This window comes from Silurus aristotelis, assembly GCF_946808225.1.
Source record: "Silurus aristotelis genome assembly, chromosome: 2".
NCBI classification, from domain to species: domain Eukaryota; kingdom Metazoa; phylum Chordata; class Actinopteri; order Siluriformes; family Siluridae; genus Silurus; species Silurus aristotelis.
The window spans coordinates 24,375,931-24,391,794 of record NC_139575.1 but is presented as its reverse complement, the minus strand read 5'-3'; the positions used below and the strand labels follow the sequence as shown (position 1 = coordinate 24,391,794).

General features: G+C 35.6%; 1 protein-coding gene across 2 annotated transcripts; it reads right to left on the bottom strand.

Moving 5' to 3' along the window:
- Positions 1-4,570: 4,570 nt before the first annotated feature.
- Positions 4,571-10,915, bottom strand: LOC310720170 (beta-1,3-galactosyl-O-glycosyl-glycoprotein beta-1,6-N-acetylglucosaminyltransferase 7-like). Of its 2 annotated transcripts, none has more exons than XM_083530537.1 (4): positions 10,816-10,915; positions 6,191-7,156; positions 5,927-6,022; positions 4,571-5,762 (listed from the first exon to the last, which is right to left on the bottom strand). In XM_083530537.1, exons 2-4 carry the CDS (start codon positions 7,131-7,133, stop codon positions 5,533-5,535), a joined length of 1,269 nt encoding a protein of 422 aa, XP_083386663.1. In that variant the 5' UTR covers positions 7,134-7,156; positions 10,816-10,915; the 3' UTR covers positions 4,571-5,532. The 2 variants fall into 2 exon arrangements, with proteins under 2 accessions (XP_083386663.1, XP_083386662.1); XM_083530536.1 differs by having other exon boundaries at positions 9,135-10,827.
- Positions 10,916-15,864: the final 4,949 nt, after the last annotated feature.

Sequence of the window (15,864 nt, the reverse complement as noted above, 5' to 3'; positions counted from 1 at the left end):
TTTACATACCTTCAGAACAACCGAATCAAGCCCAGTTTTTTTGTGTGTGTATAGATAGATTATGTGAGAAAAGTCACAAAATATTATTCCACTCAGATGAAGGGAACCCTTTTTTTTAATCAAGGAAAAGTCGATTGGGGTCATATAGACCCCAAGGACCGATTGAAGGTTAAATACAGCCATTCCGGCGAAGTTGCAGGTTGTAATTTTCCACCTCCAACCTGTAAAAACCATCGAAAACGCTCCTTTAAATACCGACTTACTGTCTTACTCGCTGAGTGGCGTCAAATCAACAGCGCCGGAAATAAGTAGCTTCTCACTTCTCAACTTTAAAAAAGGTTTTACTGTGTGTATATATATATATATATATATATATATATATATATATATATATATATATATATATATATATATATATATATATATATATATTTTTTTTTTTTTAGATTAATCTACATACAGACATATTTACTTGTCAAATCTCAAAAATCGACAAGGGTTTCCTCCTCTTGTTGCTGACAGAGGCGTCCATGTTTTTTTAAATACCACTTACCAAGTCGAGCATGTCGCAGTAGAAAATGACGTAATTCCTAAATGCGTTTACTCAATTGCATAAAAAAAAAAGAAACTGTAATAAAAGTTATTTATATCAGCCAAGGTCTAAATGCTGTTGCTGAGGTTTTTAGTTTGAATATATATATATATATATATATATATATATATATATATATATATATATATATATATATATATATATATATATATATATATATTGTCATGCTCAATTGCGTGTTTTTTCTCCTTCTGTAAATTCTTCTTCTTCTTTCGGCTTCTCCCTTCCCTCTTCTCTCATCACATCCATAAACCTCCTCCTTGGTCTTCCTCTTTTCCTCCTGCCTGGTGGCTCCATCCTTAGCATTCTCCTACCGATATACACCATGTCCCTCCTCTGCACATGTCCAAACCATCTCAATCTCACCTCCCTCACCTTGTCTCCATATATATTTTAAATTTATCAATAACTTTATAAAAAAAAAAAAAAAACTGTGACAAACAATTGCAGGAAATTGGCATAAAGGGAAGTGGTCTTTTTCTTTTAAAAAAAACACACTGTAGACCACAAAGTTAATAAAATAGAAATAATATAAACATTAAAACTATTATTTTTTTCTGTGTGGCCCTGTACAACAGAATTGTGACCTCAGTACCAGTCCATTGCCCAGTGGTTAGGAACCCCTGGTTTAACTTGATAGACACACAAATTAAACAAGAATAGTTCCAGGAAAAGTAAATCTAATTAGCTTATGGAAATGGCACAAGTGCATTCAAAACACAGAAGCATAAACAACTATAATCAGATTAGTCTATTTTCTGCAACCATTTGTTTCAGTTTGTATTTTTTTCTGTGAGCTGCTGGATTTAGTTGATATATAGCTCCAACAAACAGCTAAACTAACAGCTCTTGTTAAGTGTGTGTTATGCCTATAAATTGTATAACTCAATTTTATTCTGAAATGAATGAGGCCACTAGTAGGCTTACCAAACTGCTGAGAGAATAATCCTTTAAGTAGTATCCTTATTGGCCACATTCTACAAACTTTTACACCTTTTTAAGTTTTTATTCCAAGCTCTTACCCTCCCTGAGCACTGTTGTATTGCCCCTTCTCCAATCAAAATAGTAAACTGAAACATTTAAATATGTTTTTTTAATTCAAAATTTGGTGGACCAAAAGTAAATTTAAATATTTGGAAAGAAAGAGCTGCTTACAGGCTTTTGGTTGTTTTGAGCCAGGCAGGATTCGCTGATGAAAATATATGTTTGTTAGAAATCAAACAGTTGCTTACTGTATAATGTCAGCTACTTAAACAGTAATACTGGTATTTAATTTGAATGTGTACTTAAATATATCAAGTCAACTTTTGCAAGCAATGTAAATTAGGGAAAGCCCAACTTGGAGGGGGCCCATGAGCCCACAGGCATTATGACTGGCCATTAGAGCAAGAATTGCTTGTTATTTTAATATTGGATATTTTTCTCTGAAAGTTTCTCTTGAATTTTTTCAACCTGGAGTTAAAAATGTGTTTGTTAAAACATTATGAAATATTTTGCCCCTTTTGTCTAATATTATTTTTACTGCTGGGGTATCTTTATGTAAACTATCTAATTTGTATAGGGCATGAACATTGTTAAAGTTCTGAGACAGTGATGGTTGCAGACCTGAGTTTTATTAAAACAAAAAAGGCAAATATAACATACACATAAACAAAATAACCAGAAACTACTATTGCAAGAAAAATCGTTGTATTGACAGGAAAGCAACACCGAGCATATCTTTTGCACTGTGGTGGTGGAATGAGTGTCCTTTTATATTGTTGCCATGATTGTGTGAGCCCATGTGTAATCATTGGGATGGGAGATGTGAATATGTTCTTTTTTTTTCCAAGGAAATGGTGACTAAGATATTTTACATGTATGCAGACTAATATTTATATTCCATTGAAACTGGGGTCAAAGACAAGAGTCCATAGGAAATGAAAACAAATGTTTTTTTTAGGAGTATATGTTTAGGCAGATATACTTTTAGAAAAGAATACTATTATTATACAGGTCTAATGAGTTAATTTTTGTTATCATACTGTTTGAAATTGTATTGTTTAATTTTAATTTAATGGATTACACAAAAAACTTTTTTTTATTGTAATGTTTATTGTACAGTTATTTGTTTATTGTAATTAAAGAAAAGGGAAAAATCTAACTGTGGCTATACTATACAGCCAACTATAAGTCTATTTGTATCTTTTTCAGAATTTTCACAATTAATTATGTGTCGAAGCTTCTAGCTCTCTAGTCCTATTGAATTTACAAGTTTAGCATTTGTTTGGTGTATAGGTACATATAAAATATAATCTACTGGGATTATTTATTAACTGATTTGAACAGTATACATAAAAAAAATACTAGGTTCAATGTACTATGACAAATTCAGTGTTTACCAATCTGATGAGTAATGTGGATTTTTGTTGGAAGTGTAATGTGTAATAACTATTGTACTGTGTAAATAAATATAGATGAACACATTATGATTGTTTTTAAAGAAGTATGTCACAGAATACAGAAGGCATGTGTTATAGCCTTTTACTACGAAACGGCTAAACACTTGCTTGAAACAACAGGTCTTAGAACATTTTCAAGTGAAAAATATTTTGTTTTTAACAACAACAAAAAAAAACCCCAGTAAATTAAATTGCTTATTAAAGTGATGGTTTTTAAGGCTTTTGAAATCATGGACCCTTCCATTTAGAGGCTACACGAAGTTCCTTCTGCCACCTGGTTGACAGTAGAGAGAAGAATGTTTTATGATTTATTGTCACATTCTTAGCCAGAGGGATGGTGAGATCAGTTAAGCTGTGTTAGATGTTCAAGGAGAACAAGTTGTAGAGCAGGGCTTGATAATTGCCTTCATATGTATATACACACACACACACACACACACACACACACACACACACACACACACACACATATATATATATATATATATATATATATATATATATATATATATATATATATATATATATTAAATATATATATATATTAAATATATATATATATATATATATATATATATATATATATATATATATATATATATATATATATATATATACTAAATTACTTCATTACTATGTAAAGAAGGATAGAAATCCAACAAGTGATGGCCTGCTATTTGAAAACATTGATACAAACATTATTAGGCAATATTAGGTATTAACATTTACAAAATATTTGCAAAAATACAAGGTAAAATTTAATCACTCAATTTTACCTGGCCAAAAGTTATCATCTGACCAATAATCTATAATCTATAAACTGATAAAAAAAAAAATGTTTTCTCTACAATGACTTTGAATGACTCAACTTTTAGATTTCTATTCAAATTTGTGCATGTTTTTACAAAAGGAAGGGTTAGATGTTAGTTTAATGCTTATCTACATATCTGTTTCTACATTACAAATTATTAAAACCATATCTTTCTGTCATTTTCTATGACTTGATCTGGATTTTATTGAAATGGACAGTAAAATTTTAGTCATGAAATGCAATTCTCTTTATCAGCTTATTTGAAATAAACACATTGGTTTATACAGGCACAGTCTAGTGTATTTGAAGAAATTCCATGTGTACCTATTTTGAAATTAACTTGCCAATGGGCCTGAGGAATTTCCGTGCATTATAAGGATCAAGATATTCTGAGCAAAAGGAGAAATCCCAAAAGTCGAGGAAACAAACAAAGGAAGTAATTTAATAAAACATGGCATTGATCCATGCATTCATAGTTAAACAATCTCCTGTAAATAACCGAAGAGACAAAACAATGTTAATTGTGAAACAAGTTATTATTTATTTTTTCGAGTGTAATCCTGTTTATTTCAATCTCACAAAACTTTTGTTTTTTGGCGAGTTAACCTGAAAACATCCATGATATTTAGCACAGTGGGCTTTGATGTTTATCTAAGGTAAATGTCAACTATGTAAAGCATGGTCAAAACAACAAAAAACAATGGGGAAAATTGTCAATAGTTTAATGATATAGTCTGAAATTGCAGTACAGTTATAAGTGCCTTGATATAGATGTATATAAATAGATGTAGAATTATTACCATAATCATTAAAAAAAAAATCATAACACAATGAAATAGGGGGAGGGTGAACCTTGCATTTATTTTCTACAAGTTGGCTCTGCATGAAGCAATGAACAGGTTCATTGTATGATTGTTAGACATCTTAAATTAAATCTCCAATCAGTCTATACTTTCGAATGGTAATCTATGTTAATCAATTTTTTATGTGAAATGCAGCATTTCATGAATGAGATTCTACTTGTTTGTAATAACTAAAATTATTAGGTTGAATAGTTTTTTAAAGACATAACAACTGTGTGGCTGCTGTGAAAACCTGTCAGCTGAAATCACTGTTTGACTTTTTTGTTTACTTGTTTCTGCCAGTAATATACATTGATATCCACTAAGTAACCTCTACTAAAAGGTTCCTAACCGTGATTTGGCTCCTTTCTGTTCTGGTCTTTGTTTCACAAAGAGGATTCATAAATACAGTATAATTCTATAAAGATGCCAAAAGATGGCAAAAACTCTGAAAACTAAGTGCACTTGTTTTATCATTTGACCCAGTTTTTGGATAGTGGACATGAACAAAAGCCCAAACAGTTTATAGTGTTGCGACATTTATATATTGACGCCTTCTAATATGTGTTGTTAATTTTATGACAGATCTTCTGAAAACTCTGCTCAAAAGCAAATGTTATAAAGGAATCCTATATAAAAAAAAATAACAATCAATAAATTAAATTCACTTTACACAAATACATATGTACATTATTATGCACAAAACCATAGTTAGACAACAAACGTAAAAATAATGTAACTGTGCTCAGTATTCACAACTCATGTTTATAATTTTATGTTAAATATCATACAATTTACTGTTTAACTTTGATCTAATCTCTTAATTCAGACTGATATTGTAGCGTTCCTAATCTTTATCTCTCTTGCAAGTTTCCATGATGACTGAATGGGCACCTTTGCCTTCTGTAAGACTTTGTGCCTGTGCCACTGTTCCAAGCAGTCCAGAGCATCAGGAAAACTTGTGCTCTCAAACTTGTTAGCAAACATGCTGTTTTTCTCAATTATCCAGGGTACATCCTCAACACTGTAGATGCAGATATCCCTGACATAATGTCCTGTGGGGAAAAATACCATGTTTTTTTGGATAAGATTAATAACATGAATTATATGTAAATTCTAGACAAAAACTTCTCACATATACAATGTTTGCAAAAAGATTATTTTTAGAAAGGGCTTTAGACAGAGGCTTATCAAAGTTTTGTACTGTAAGCTGTCATACCATTACAACCTTGATGTGCTGTCCCTTTTTGGTCGCTCCATTTAATGGCGCGAATGTTACCTTCCCAGCCACCCTCTACCTTACTGCCAGGGGCCTCTGTGGAAAATTTGAACATTGCAATAGCAGTTAATATGTTCGTTATAATCCATTTTTGTTAATTGCCTACATGTTCTGGCTTTTCACACAGTTCCACCAGCACTGGTTGCATTTGCGAATGCTGAGACCTCGCCTAATAATTTGAATGTCTGAGAAGTTTGATCTTACCTTTCACATGGTTAAGCGTTACCCAGAAATGTTCATCAGGGCTGTAGGTATCCCTAGACCATTCCAATAGTACTTTGGCCACTGTGCTGTTAAGGACATATTCCACAAATTCTCTTTTTAGACTGTAGTAGGCTGTGCCAAAGTAGATCTCCAGGTTGTGTGGAGCAGGGGTCTTTTTGTGACTTTTACTCAAGGCTACCACATATTGACCTGTGACTTCCTTGTGTTGTATTTCAGTCCTGTATCGCATGTAAGTTGGCTGTTTAATACCTGGAGTCATATTATTATCTATCCATTCTTTATCTTGCATATACCAGACCAGCTCCAGGTTGCTCATGACAGGAAAATCCTGGCCACACAGGTTTATCACTTTTTTCCATTTGACTGAAGACTTCACCAGGTCCTCCATACAGTTAATGTCAGCCTTCAGACGGGAAAATCCTGCATAGGTCACTGTCTCGCTAACTGAGGATAGAAAGACATTTGGAAAACAGTCTGCCAATCTCTCAACACTTACTCTGTAGTCTTTTGGAGCTTTGGCATCTATGTGAATACAGTAAACATTGTGTGGTGCATAAATGGCTCTGAGCAGACGTACAAACATCTCCAGGTCTTTGTGAATAGTGATGATGAAGGCCAGAGGGTAGTCTTCCTCTTCTTTGCTCAGGGTCTTCATAATAAAGTGAAACTTGTGTTGCATATGGGAGCAGTTTAGTGGACCATTGAAGTAGCTAAAGTTCTGACATTCTGTTGTTTCCCAACTTGTGTAAGTGGTGGTAGGTGGCAAAACTTTACAGTTTTCTGGGAATGGACGGCAGCTCAAAGAGCGGTGCAGTGGCCTTTGAGCATAAGGTTTGCCCTTAAGATAAATGACTGAGCAAATTAAGATGCTGATTCCAAGGCAGAGAAGAAAACTCCATTTGGCACTCTCAAGCTGGAGCATAGTCCACCATGAAGCAGACCAGTCTATGTAGGAAAATTTGTAGACAGAATTAAGTAAAAATTAGGAAGTTAATTGAAAGGTATGCAAATTGCTGCCTAAATACACTGTAATTAAAAATGGGTTCTATTACTCTCTTAATCTCAGTGCTCTTGCTTTTTCTATGAGATAGAATTCTTTCAGACATGCTATAAACAAGATAAGACAAGTTTTCAGTCTAATCTTTTGGTCTCTTGTTATTAAAAAATATTGTGAAAGAAGGTGTCCATTTTCATATAACATTTAAACCTGTTAATACTGGTTGTTTTCAAGTTGAATCATATCTCAAATTTGTATTAAAATGTAAAAAGGTATTAGGAGTCTCTTAAACAAAGCAGTAACTGATCGCTTATCTGTCAAAATGAGCAGAAATGACAGAAATAGGTTTTAAATACTTTAGCAGTATACAGATACTAGCTTGCTCAAAGAATTTTATAAAAAATACAAAATAATACGGTGAAGCTCATCTCACAGCAGGTTTACAGCTATGGTAGCATCTAACCTTTGCTCAAAACAGTGTAAGCTAGTAATTATCGCCTGCACAATTTGGCTTTAATAAACATGATCACATTTTTAATAATATGTGTGCTAATTATTTATGGTAATGAGTAATACATGCAAATTTGCTTCAGGATTTGGAATAGTTTAATAGATTTGTAGTGATTTATAAGTGTAGATTCATTCATTCATTTTCTCCCGCTTATCCGTAATTCGGGTCGCGGGGGCAGCAGTCTAAGCAGACCCCCACCTCCGACTGCTGCCCAATCCTCACAGCACCGTCCCTTACGGTCCCTCCTGCAGGTGGTGAGCCCACGGGAAGGCGGCCCCACGTCACTCCGACGTCACGGACCTTGATATTTTCCCCGTAAGGGACCCCCGGAGCATAGAGGGTTAAGGGCCTTGCTCAAGGGCTCAAGAGTGGCAGCTTGGCGATACCGGGGCTTGAACCCCAGACCTTCCGATCGGCAACCCAGACCCTTAACCGCTGGAGCCACCACTCCCCCCTATATAAGTGTAGATTGGTTCATTAATGTGCTGTATTAGAAAAAATAAATAAACGTTGTTTTAAATATAAATTTTAATAATTTAGCACTGACTGCTAAAAGAAATTGTCTATTGTTTTAATGGTACTAATTATTTGAAAGTAGTTAACCTTGAACACCTGGTAGTTACTGTAAAACCTAGTACATATGCGCACAAGGTGTAAAAAAAAATATGTGACAGGTTTAAACCAAATCATATTAAAAATGTACAATGTTTTCTAGCCCTAAGGAATAAGCATTATTACTCTTCACATGGTTGACAAGTCTGTATTATTGCCATTATCATTCTGTCATTATTATTGTTGTCAGGTCTTGACCGAGCAGCCTGATGTCCCATTTGCCTGTGGGTCGACTACTAAAGTATATCATCAAGTTCTATTATTCTCATTTGTTATCCCTTTTTGTTTGCCTGCCTTTCAGAGTCGGCAGGAAATATTATCCAATACCCTCATGCAAATTTTACATTATATTGTTATTAAAAGCAGGTGATGCCCAGTGATGTTTTACACAAATACGTTTCTCTTTGCATAATTGCTGTCAGAAGAACAATCATACATACAATATAAATGCACATGCTCATTCGTCTAAGAGACTGATAATAAAATTCGTTTATTTCTTTAAACCTAAGGCACAGGACCCAACTAGGCTGTTTTCCCTCCCTTTAAAATAGTAAAGGATGAGTGCCTGAGTGGAAATTAATAATATTTCATTTTAATTTGAACCTTATTCTACTAAGGTCTATTTATTTCGCTTAAGTTAGAATTTAAAATAATAATTTATAAAATGTTTGCGTCAATGTGCTTTGACCTGCAAAAGATTTCCATAATGGAGCCACACACATTAACTCTATTGACTTAGTGCAGGTTTTCACATATCCCCATTCACCACATGACTTAATACATCAACCAAAAAGGCCTCCTACCTTTTAGCTGCAGCAGAGTCATCAAATAAGGTTAACCATTAAGTCTGACTTCCAGAAAGGTCTGTTCTACCATGACCTTAGCTAAATGCATGCTGCCTGAGACAGAGGAGAGTCATGCCTCCTGGACTGCCATTTAGTAGCTGGTGTGTGCTGTAAGAGCTGCCGACACACACTGCATGCAGATAGCGGTGTTATTGAAGCTCTTGTTTCTGCTGCTGTGTAATCAGAGTGCGATCCTCTCTTCTCTGTGTGACTGGCTGCTTGGCTGCTCAGCTACATTCCCCATGTGATACAACGAGAGAGCTCACCAGAGAGAGACATAGCGATTTAGAGGCTGAGCTTGCCTAGCAACTACTCATGACTCTCTCTCTCTCTCCCTCTCCCTCACCCTCTCTCTCTTTAATTCTCCTCCCCTCTCTTCTCTAATGTACTTCCCCCTAGACTGATTCTATCACCCAGTCGCTCTCTTTTGGTTTTATTTTTACTTGCATTTGTGTCTTTTCTTTGCACCCATTGTTTCTTCCTTTTTACTATTTTTTTTTTTTTAAAGCCCCTAGTCATAGAATTAAGTGTTTTTTTAATCTGTGGTTGAATCCCTGGTGTTGAGGATGTTCTAAGCCCTTGGGTGTAGCTTCTTTGTGAGCTCTTCTGAGTTAACCTAAGATATTAGTTCTCTTGTGTTGGCCTAGATTATAGATAGACAGCTCTACGAGACAGTTATTCGATTTTGTTTCTAGTAAAATGATGAATGTAATTGCTGTTTGCCTCGTTGGTCTTCCCAGATATGATAAGTTGGAAACACACTAGAGAATTTAGAGGAAGTTTCGTGTGGTGCACGGGTTCAGTCAGTGTCATAAGAGCCTTAGTAATTACTCTGTGGTTCTTAAGTCAGCACTTATGCAAGGCTTGGGAATGCTCTGCCAGTAAGGTGCATTACAGACTGTATTACTATTATTATTGTTGTTGTTGTGATTCACTCTCAAGTTTTCATGACACAGACACCACATCAGTACTTCTAATTTAATCTAGCAGTTCATATCTAAGAGTGTTTTGCTTCAAACTGTCTAATGTCTAAACTGATTTATGAAGATGAAATTACTGTAAATGTATTGTTTTGTTTTGCAAAAAAATTGTAAACAGTAAACAGCTTTGGGAAGATGTTTATCTGCAATTTTAAAAACATTTTAGGTCAGTCTGAAATGTATATACTGAGTATTGTATAATGTAGCATCTCTTTTTTAAAAGAAAAAACAAACCTCTTCTTTTTTTAAACTGAAGAAATCTTGCAGTGATTATTTGTTTTCTTGAGATTTAATTTCCATCTTAAAGCAAAAATTGAGCATGAATTGTCAATAACAGTAATAAGAAACCACATATTTTCAGCACTAATTCATGCTAGATAAAATCTGTGATAGGTTTTCTAATAAAAATTGGACCACCAAGTAAGATTTTTTTTTTTTATAATTTTGACCTAATGTTAACTTGCAACAGAGATTCTCACTAAAACTACAATCTGTGGCATGAGATTTTTTACTCTTCGGTAGTAGGACTAAAGAAACTGACACTGATGATGTTGATTATTGTAAATGTAATTATTCTATAACTGTAAACATATAATAGGAGGCTTAATTCTAAGCTTTGCTAGTTACTTTAAACATTGTGATGAGAGCAAATATCTTACCTTCGTATATCTGAGGAAGCGTGCAGTTGCCCTTTTATTAGCTTGCTATAAAGGGCTTTGCAACTGCGCATTCAGTTCTGATGAAAGTAGCTCACATCCTCTGCAAACAGAAACCACAATAACCACTTTTTCTTTTACGAGTTCTGCAAAAATATAGCATTTACATCCTTTCTGAAACTTTTTTCTCTGCTTGTGTTTCTGACTATAATACTCAACATCCGTCTAAGCTGAGTTTTGCCTTTCATACAAGGTAGATTTAAATATTGACGAAATCATTAAATAATTTTTTTTAATTAAAAATGGCATAGCTGACATTTTAAATTGGCAATGCTGCATACTTTGTAACTCTATTATTCCAAAAGGTAGACTATATGGCCAGAATTTTGTAGACATCTGAACATCACACTTATATAGTATGTGCTTCATGTACATCTCATTCCATATTTAGTCCCTCGTTTGCTATTATTATCTGCCCCCACTCTTCTGAAAAGACACATTTGAAGCATTGAAGCATTGCTGTGGGGATTCCGGGGGTCAAGCTAGTTCTTCCAAACCTACCCTGGAAAGCCATGCCCCCTATTTTAAGATGAAGGGCATTGTCATATTGGGCCCCAAGTTCTAGTAAAGAGCAAATGTAATGCTGTATCATACAAAGACTTTATATACAACTGTGTGCTTTTAACAATTTAAATTGACCTACCTATGGGTGTGATGGTCAGGTTTTCACATTCTTCTGTCAATATTGAGTGGGGGTAGTAGAGTACTGGCAGAATCCTGGCAAATTATCAGCTCTTTCAGACATTTTAAGTATTTTCTAACTGCTTTTGCATTTCTTATATCTATTGGCTGCACCCTCACTTCAGGACGTTATTTTAAACAAACCATTTCCAGTGAGTTTTGCTTTTTGTTTTCCTGTACTCTGGGAAACAGGACATGGACAACAGCAAGAACTTCCTTGGGCCTCATTCGGACTAATATTGGCCCCCTCTGTAAATATGGTTCAACAATTTAAACAATTAAGGGTTTTTTTGTAGGTTTTTAAGAGTTTAATTTTATTAAGTTTATCTTCATAATAGAACAAAAATGTTTAATTATTGTGTTTAATGTAGGAGAGTGAATACCAGGAAGGCAGCAGGACCAGATGGCATCACAGGTTTCACAGGTAGTCACAGGTTACAGGTAGTGTTCACTGAGATATTCAACCTTTCCCTGGAACAGTCTGTTGTCCCCTCATGCTTCAAACAGTCCACCATTGTTACTGTCCCGAAAAAATTCCAGCGCGCCTGCCTCAACGACTATCGGCCTGTAGCCCTGACCTCAGTAGTGATGAAGTGCTTTGAGATACTTGTCAGAGACTTCATCACTGCATCACTACCAGACACACTGGATCCTCTACAGTTCGCATACCGCCAGAACCGCTCTACTGACGATGCCATTGCTCATCTTCTTCACACTACGATGGACCTGCACTACAGAAAAAGGAATTATGCAAAAATGCTATTTGTGGACTACAGTTCAGCGTTCAACACCATAATTCCCTCCACGCTCACCTCTAAGTTGGAGGCAGACTACAAACAGTATGGGTGGCCGAACACACCTCATCCACCCTCACCCTCAGCACTGGAGCTCCCCAGGGTTGTGTTCTGAGCCCCCTACTGTACTCACTGTACACATATGACTGTGTGGCCACTTCCAACTCCACCACCATCATCAAGTTTGCTTGTGGTGGGCCTGATCTCTAACAATGATGAGACGGCCTACCTATAGGAGATTAAAAACCTGGAACGATGGTGCCAGGAGAACAATCTTCTCCTGAAAGTCAGCAAGACTAAGGAGTTGATAGTGGACTTCAGCACGAAGCAGGATCGGTCATACCAACCAGTAAACATCAACAGGACCCCAGTGGAGAGAGTGGACAGTTTCCGGTACCTAGGTGTTCACATCAAACAGGACATGTCTTGGTCCTGCCATATCAGCACCCTGGTAAAGAAGGCCCCGGAGCGTCTGTACCACCTGAGATGCTTAAGGGACTTTAAACTACCCTCTCAGGTGCTAAGGACCTTTTACACTTGCACCATTGAGAGCGTTCTGACTGGTAGCATCACTTCCTGGTTCAGGAACAGCACTATGCAGGACAGACAAGCCCTCCAGAGGGTGGTGCGGTCTGCTGACTGTACCATCCACACCGTGCTCCCTAACCTGCAGGCCATCTACAGCACACAGTGCAGGATCAGGGCCAGGAAGATTGTGAAGGACCTCAGCCATCCCACAAATGTACTATTTTCTTTGTTGTGTTCAGGGAAGCGCTTCCGCTCCTTGAAAGCAAATGCAGAGAGAATGAGAAGGAGCTTCTTCTTGCAGGCCATTGGGAGACCCAGGATCGAGTACTAGACCTCCCTCTCCATCGTCACTTATTTCGGCACTTTTTTCTTTGCACTACGACACTTTAACTCTGGACTGTCACTTCGACTCTGGACTTGAACAGCACAGTGCCACTTTATATGACCATACTGCCCATGGACACTTTAAGGACAATCACACTAAATCACTTTATGGCAGATACTGGAAGAACAAATTACTCATTAATGTATATATGTATATTTTCATATATTTTATATAGTTTATACTTTTTATTTATCTACCTTTTTTCTGTTTTTTTATCCTTAATTCTATTCCTTTTATACTTAAATGCTAAACAGTCACACAAAGCATTTCATTGCATGCTATACTCTTTATGTATGTGTATGTAACAAATAAAATTTGATTTGATTTCAATGCAAGTGTGATTTAAAAGAGAATAACAACAAAAAAAATTTGATGCAGCTCACTGGCAAGTGGCGCTATAGTGAGCTATTTTTAGAAAAGGCCCACGGGCGACTCATGTCGTCTTAGCGGGCAACCATGTTGGTGACCACTGGTCTAAAGGCTCAAATTTTAAAGGGTTTGGCATGCATTACTGCCTTTTGTCCACCAGATGTCCCAAATGTTTCCCCTTAAATATTGCCACCATGCTTCGTCAATTATGATGTGGTATAAAACATTTTCGAGACTACTTTTTGTTACATGCCAACGGTTTTATTTTGGCCAATAAAACTGGGCAAATCTGCCACAGAGACGTTTGATACAATTTGAAAATTTTACGACGATCCTGCAACAGCGGTGGACATAATTGTAATTCGTTACTGTACTTTAATAGTTTTTTTTTATGTTTCTGTACCTTACTCTAGTATTTCTGTTTAGGAAGTCTTTTACTTTAACTTTACTACATTACAAAATCAAATATCTTTTTACTTAACTACATTTTGCTAAATCAGTTGATCTTTTTTATTTATAAGTGGATGAAAACATACCTGGTCAAGCATGCAGGAAGCTACCAATCAGAGTAGAGTGCACACTGCTTTAAATTTGTTTTGATTGGCGCTTAGCATTGGTGGATTTAGGCAGCCCCCCATGCCTGACGGGCAGTCACTGCAAAAAAAAATAAAAATAAATATCTACGCAAATCAATTGGCCTTTTTGAACTGTTCCTTTACCATAACATTAACTCATTTGATTAAGTAAACAATGTTTGATAGCAACAGCTTTTCTTTGGCCAAGTCGTGAAATAAATCTGACATACGCAACCAGTTAACAAATTAAGTATTCACATACAATATCCCTGTGATCTCCCAGATGAAGTTTAGTTTTAAAGTAACTAATAATTTAATGTGTAAAAGTTTGCAAATGACTCATCATTGTATCCTTATTTAGTTACTTGGTGTTTGGTAATGAAGGACTACTTTGCATCAGCAACACTGACTCAATGACAAACAAGTCATTCATAAGAAGACACTTAATAGCACCTGTTTTTATAGCAACTAGTTTCTAACTAATTAATTATTTAATTGTAATCATAAATATAATATATTATACATCAGGTAGTCATTTATGCAATTGCATGCAAACTCATGATCCTATTAAGCAGCTACTTCAATAAGGGTACAATATTCAGCAATTGAATATTGATTTATCAACCATTGGATAACTATTTGAAAGCTGGCAGCCTCCACATTTCTCACCTTGACCACCTTCATCCATATTAATAAATGTTCTGTTCTGATCTTAACAAGTCCGGGCAAACTACTGAGTAGGCACCAATCAGAGGCTACATTTTTATGATGCCATCATGTAGACTTTTACAGTATTTTGAAACTACAAAACATGAAAATATTTTGATACAAAATATGAAGACAAGTCAAGAGTATGGAGCCATTATGAAACCATTTTCTTCAACCCTATCAAATGCAAATTACAAAATCTTATTTTATATTTGAAATATGTATTTGAAATACATTTATCATAAATACTGCCCATCCCTGGTCATGAGGTAAATCTTTATGCTTTTTGACCAAATTACTCGACAGTTCATAGGAACCGTGCATGGCAGTATTTGATAAGTGCTTTTCGGTAGGTCTGATGGCCTGCCAGTGGTGACTTCTACCAGAAGTAGTCCAGTCTCATGAACACAAGGTAGTAAATAAACTCTTAGGAGTCTTTTATTTATACAAATAAACAAATTCTTCATGTCATAAAGATGAGTCATTTAGGCCCACAATATAAGAAGGAATTAATAGTCAGTTGTCAAGATCTACTGTAAGGTTACATTTGTTGTCAGACAGTATGATCCAAGAGTTCTCCTTGGAGATCACTAGATATTGATATGGAGATGCAACTCCATGTATAATACAGCTATTTAGTTTTGTTAGGTTTAAGTTTCAGATGGCAGACTGCATTGACATGAGATCTACCAGACAGGGTAATGTTGATGTGTAAAGCGAATTAATGTAGGTTGAAGACAAAAGCCAGAGGGTCAGGTCAAAAGAGTGCATGAGGCTATGTGGATGATAGTTAACTAACACCATGGAATTGATATAACAGGACAATAAAATGGGACAGTGGAAGAAGTGTGAAGTTTCTCAGACAGTGTCAAGCCTGTGCCACAACATTTGCCAGTTTATATTGTAGTCTGAAAGAAAGCAGAAGCAGAGGAGAAAGCAATAGCTTTTGCCA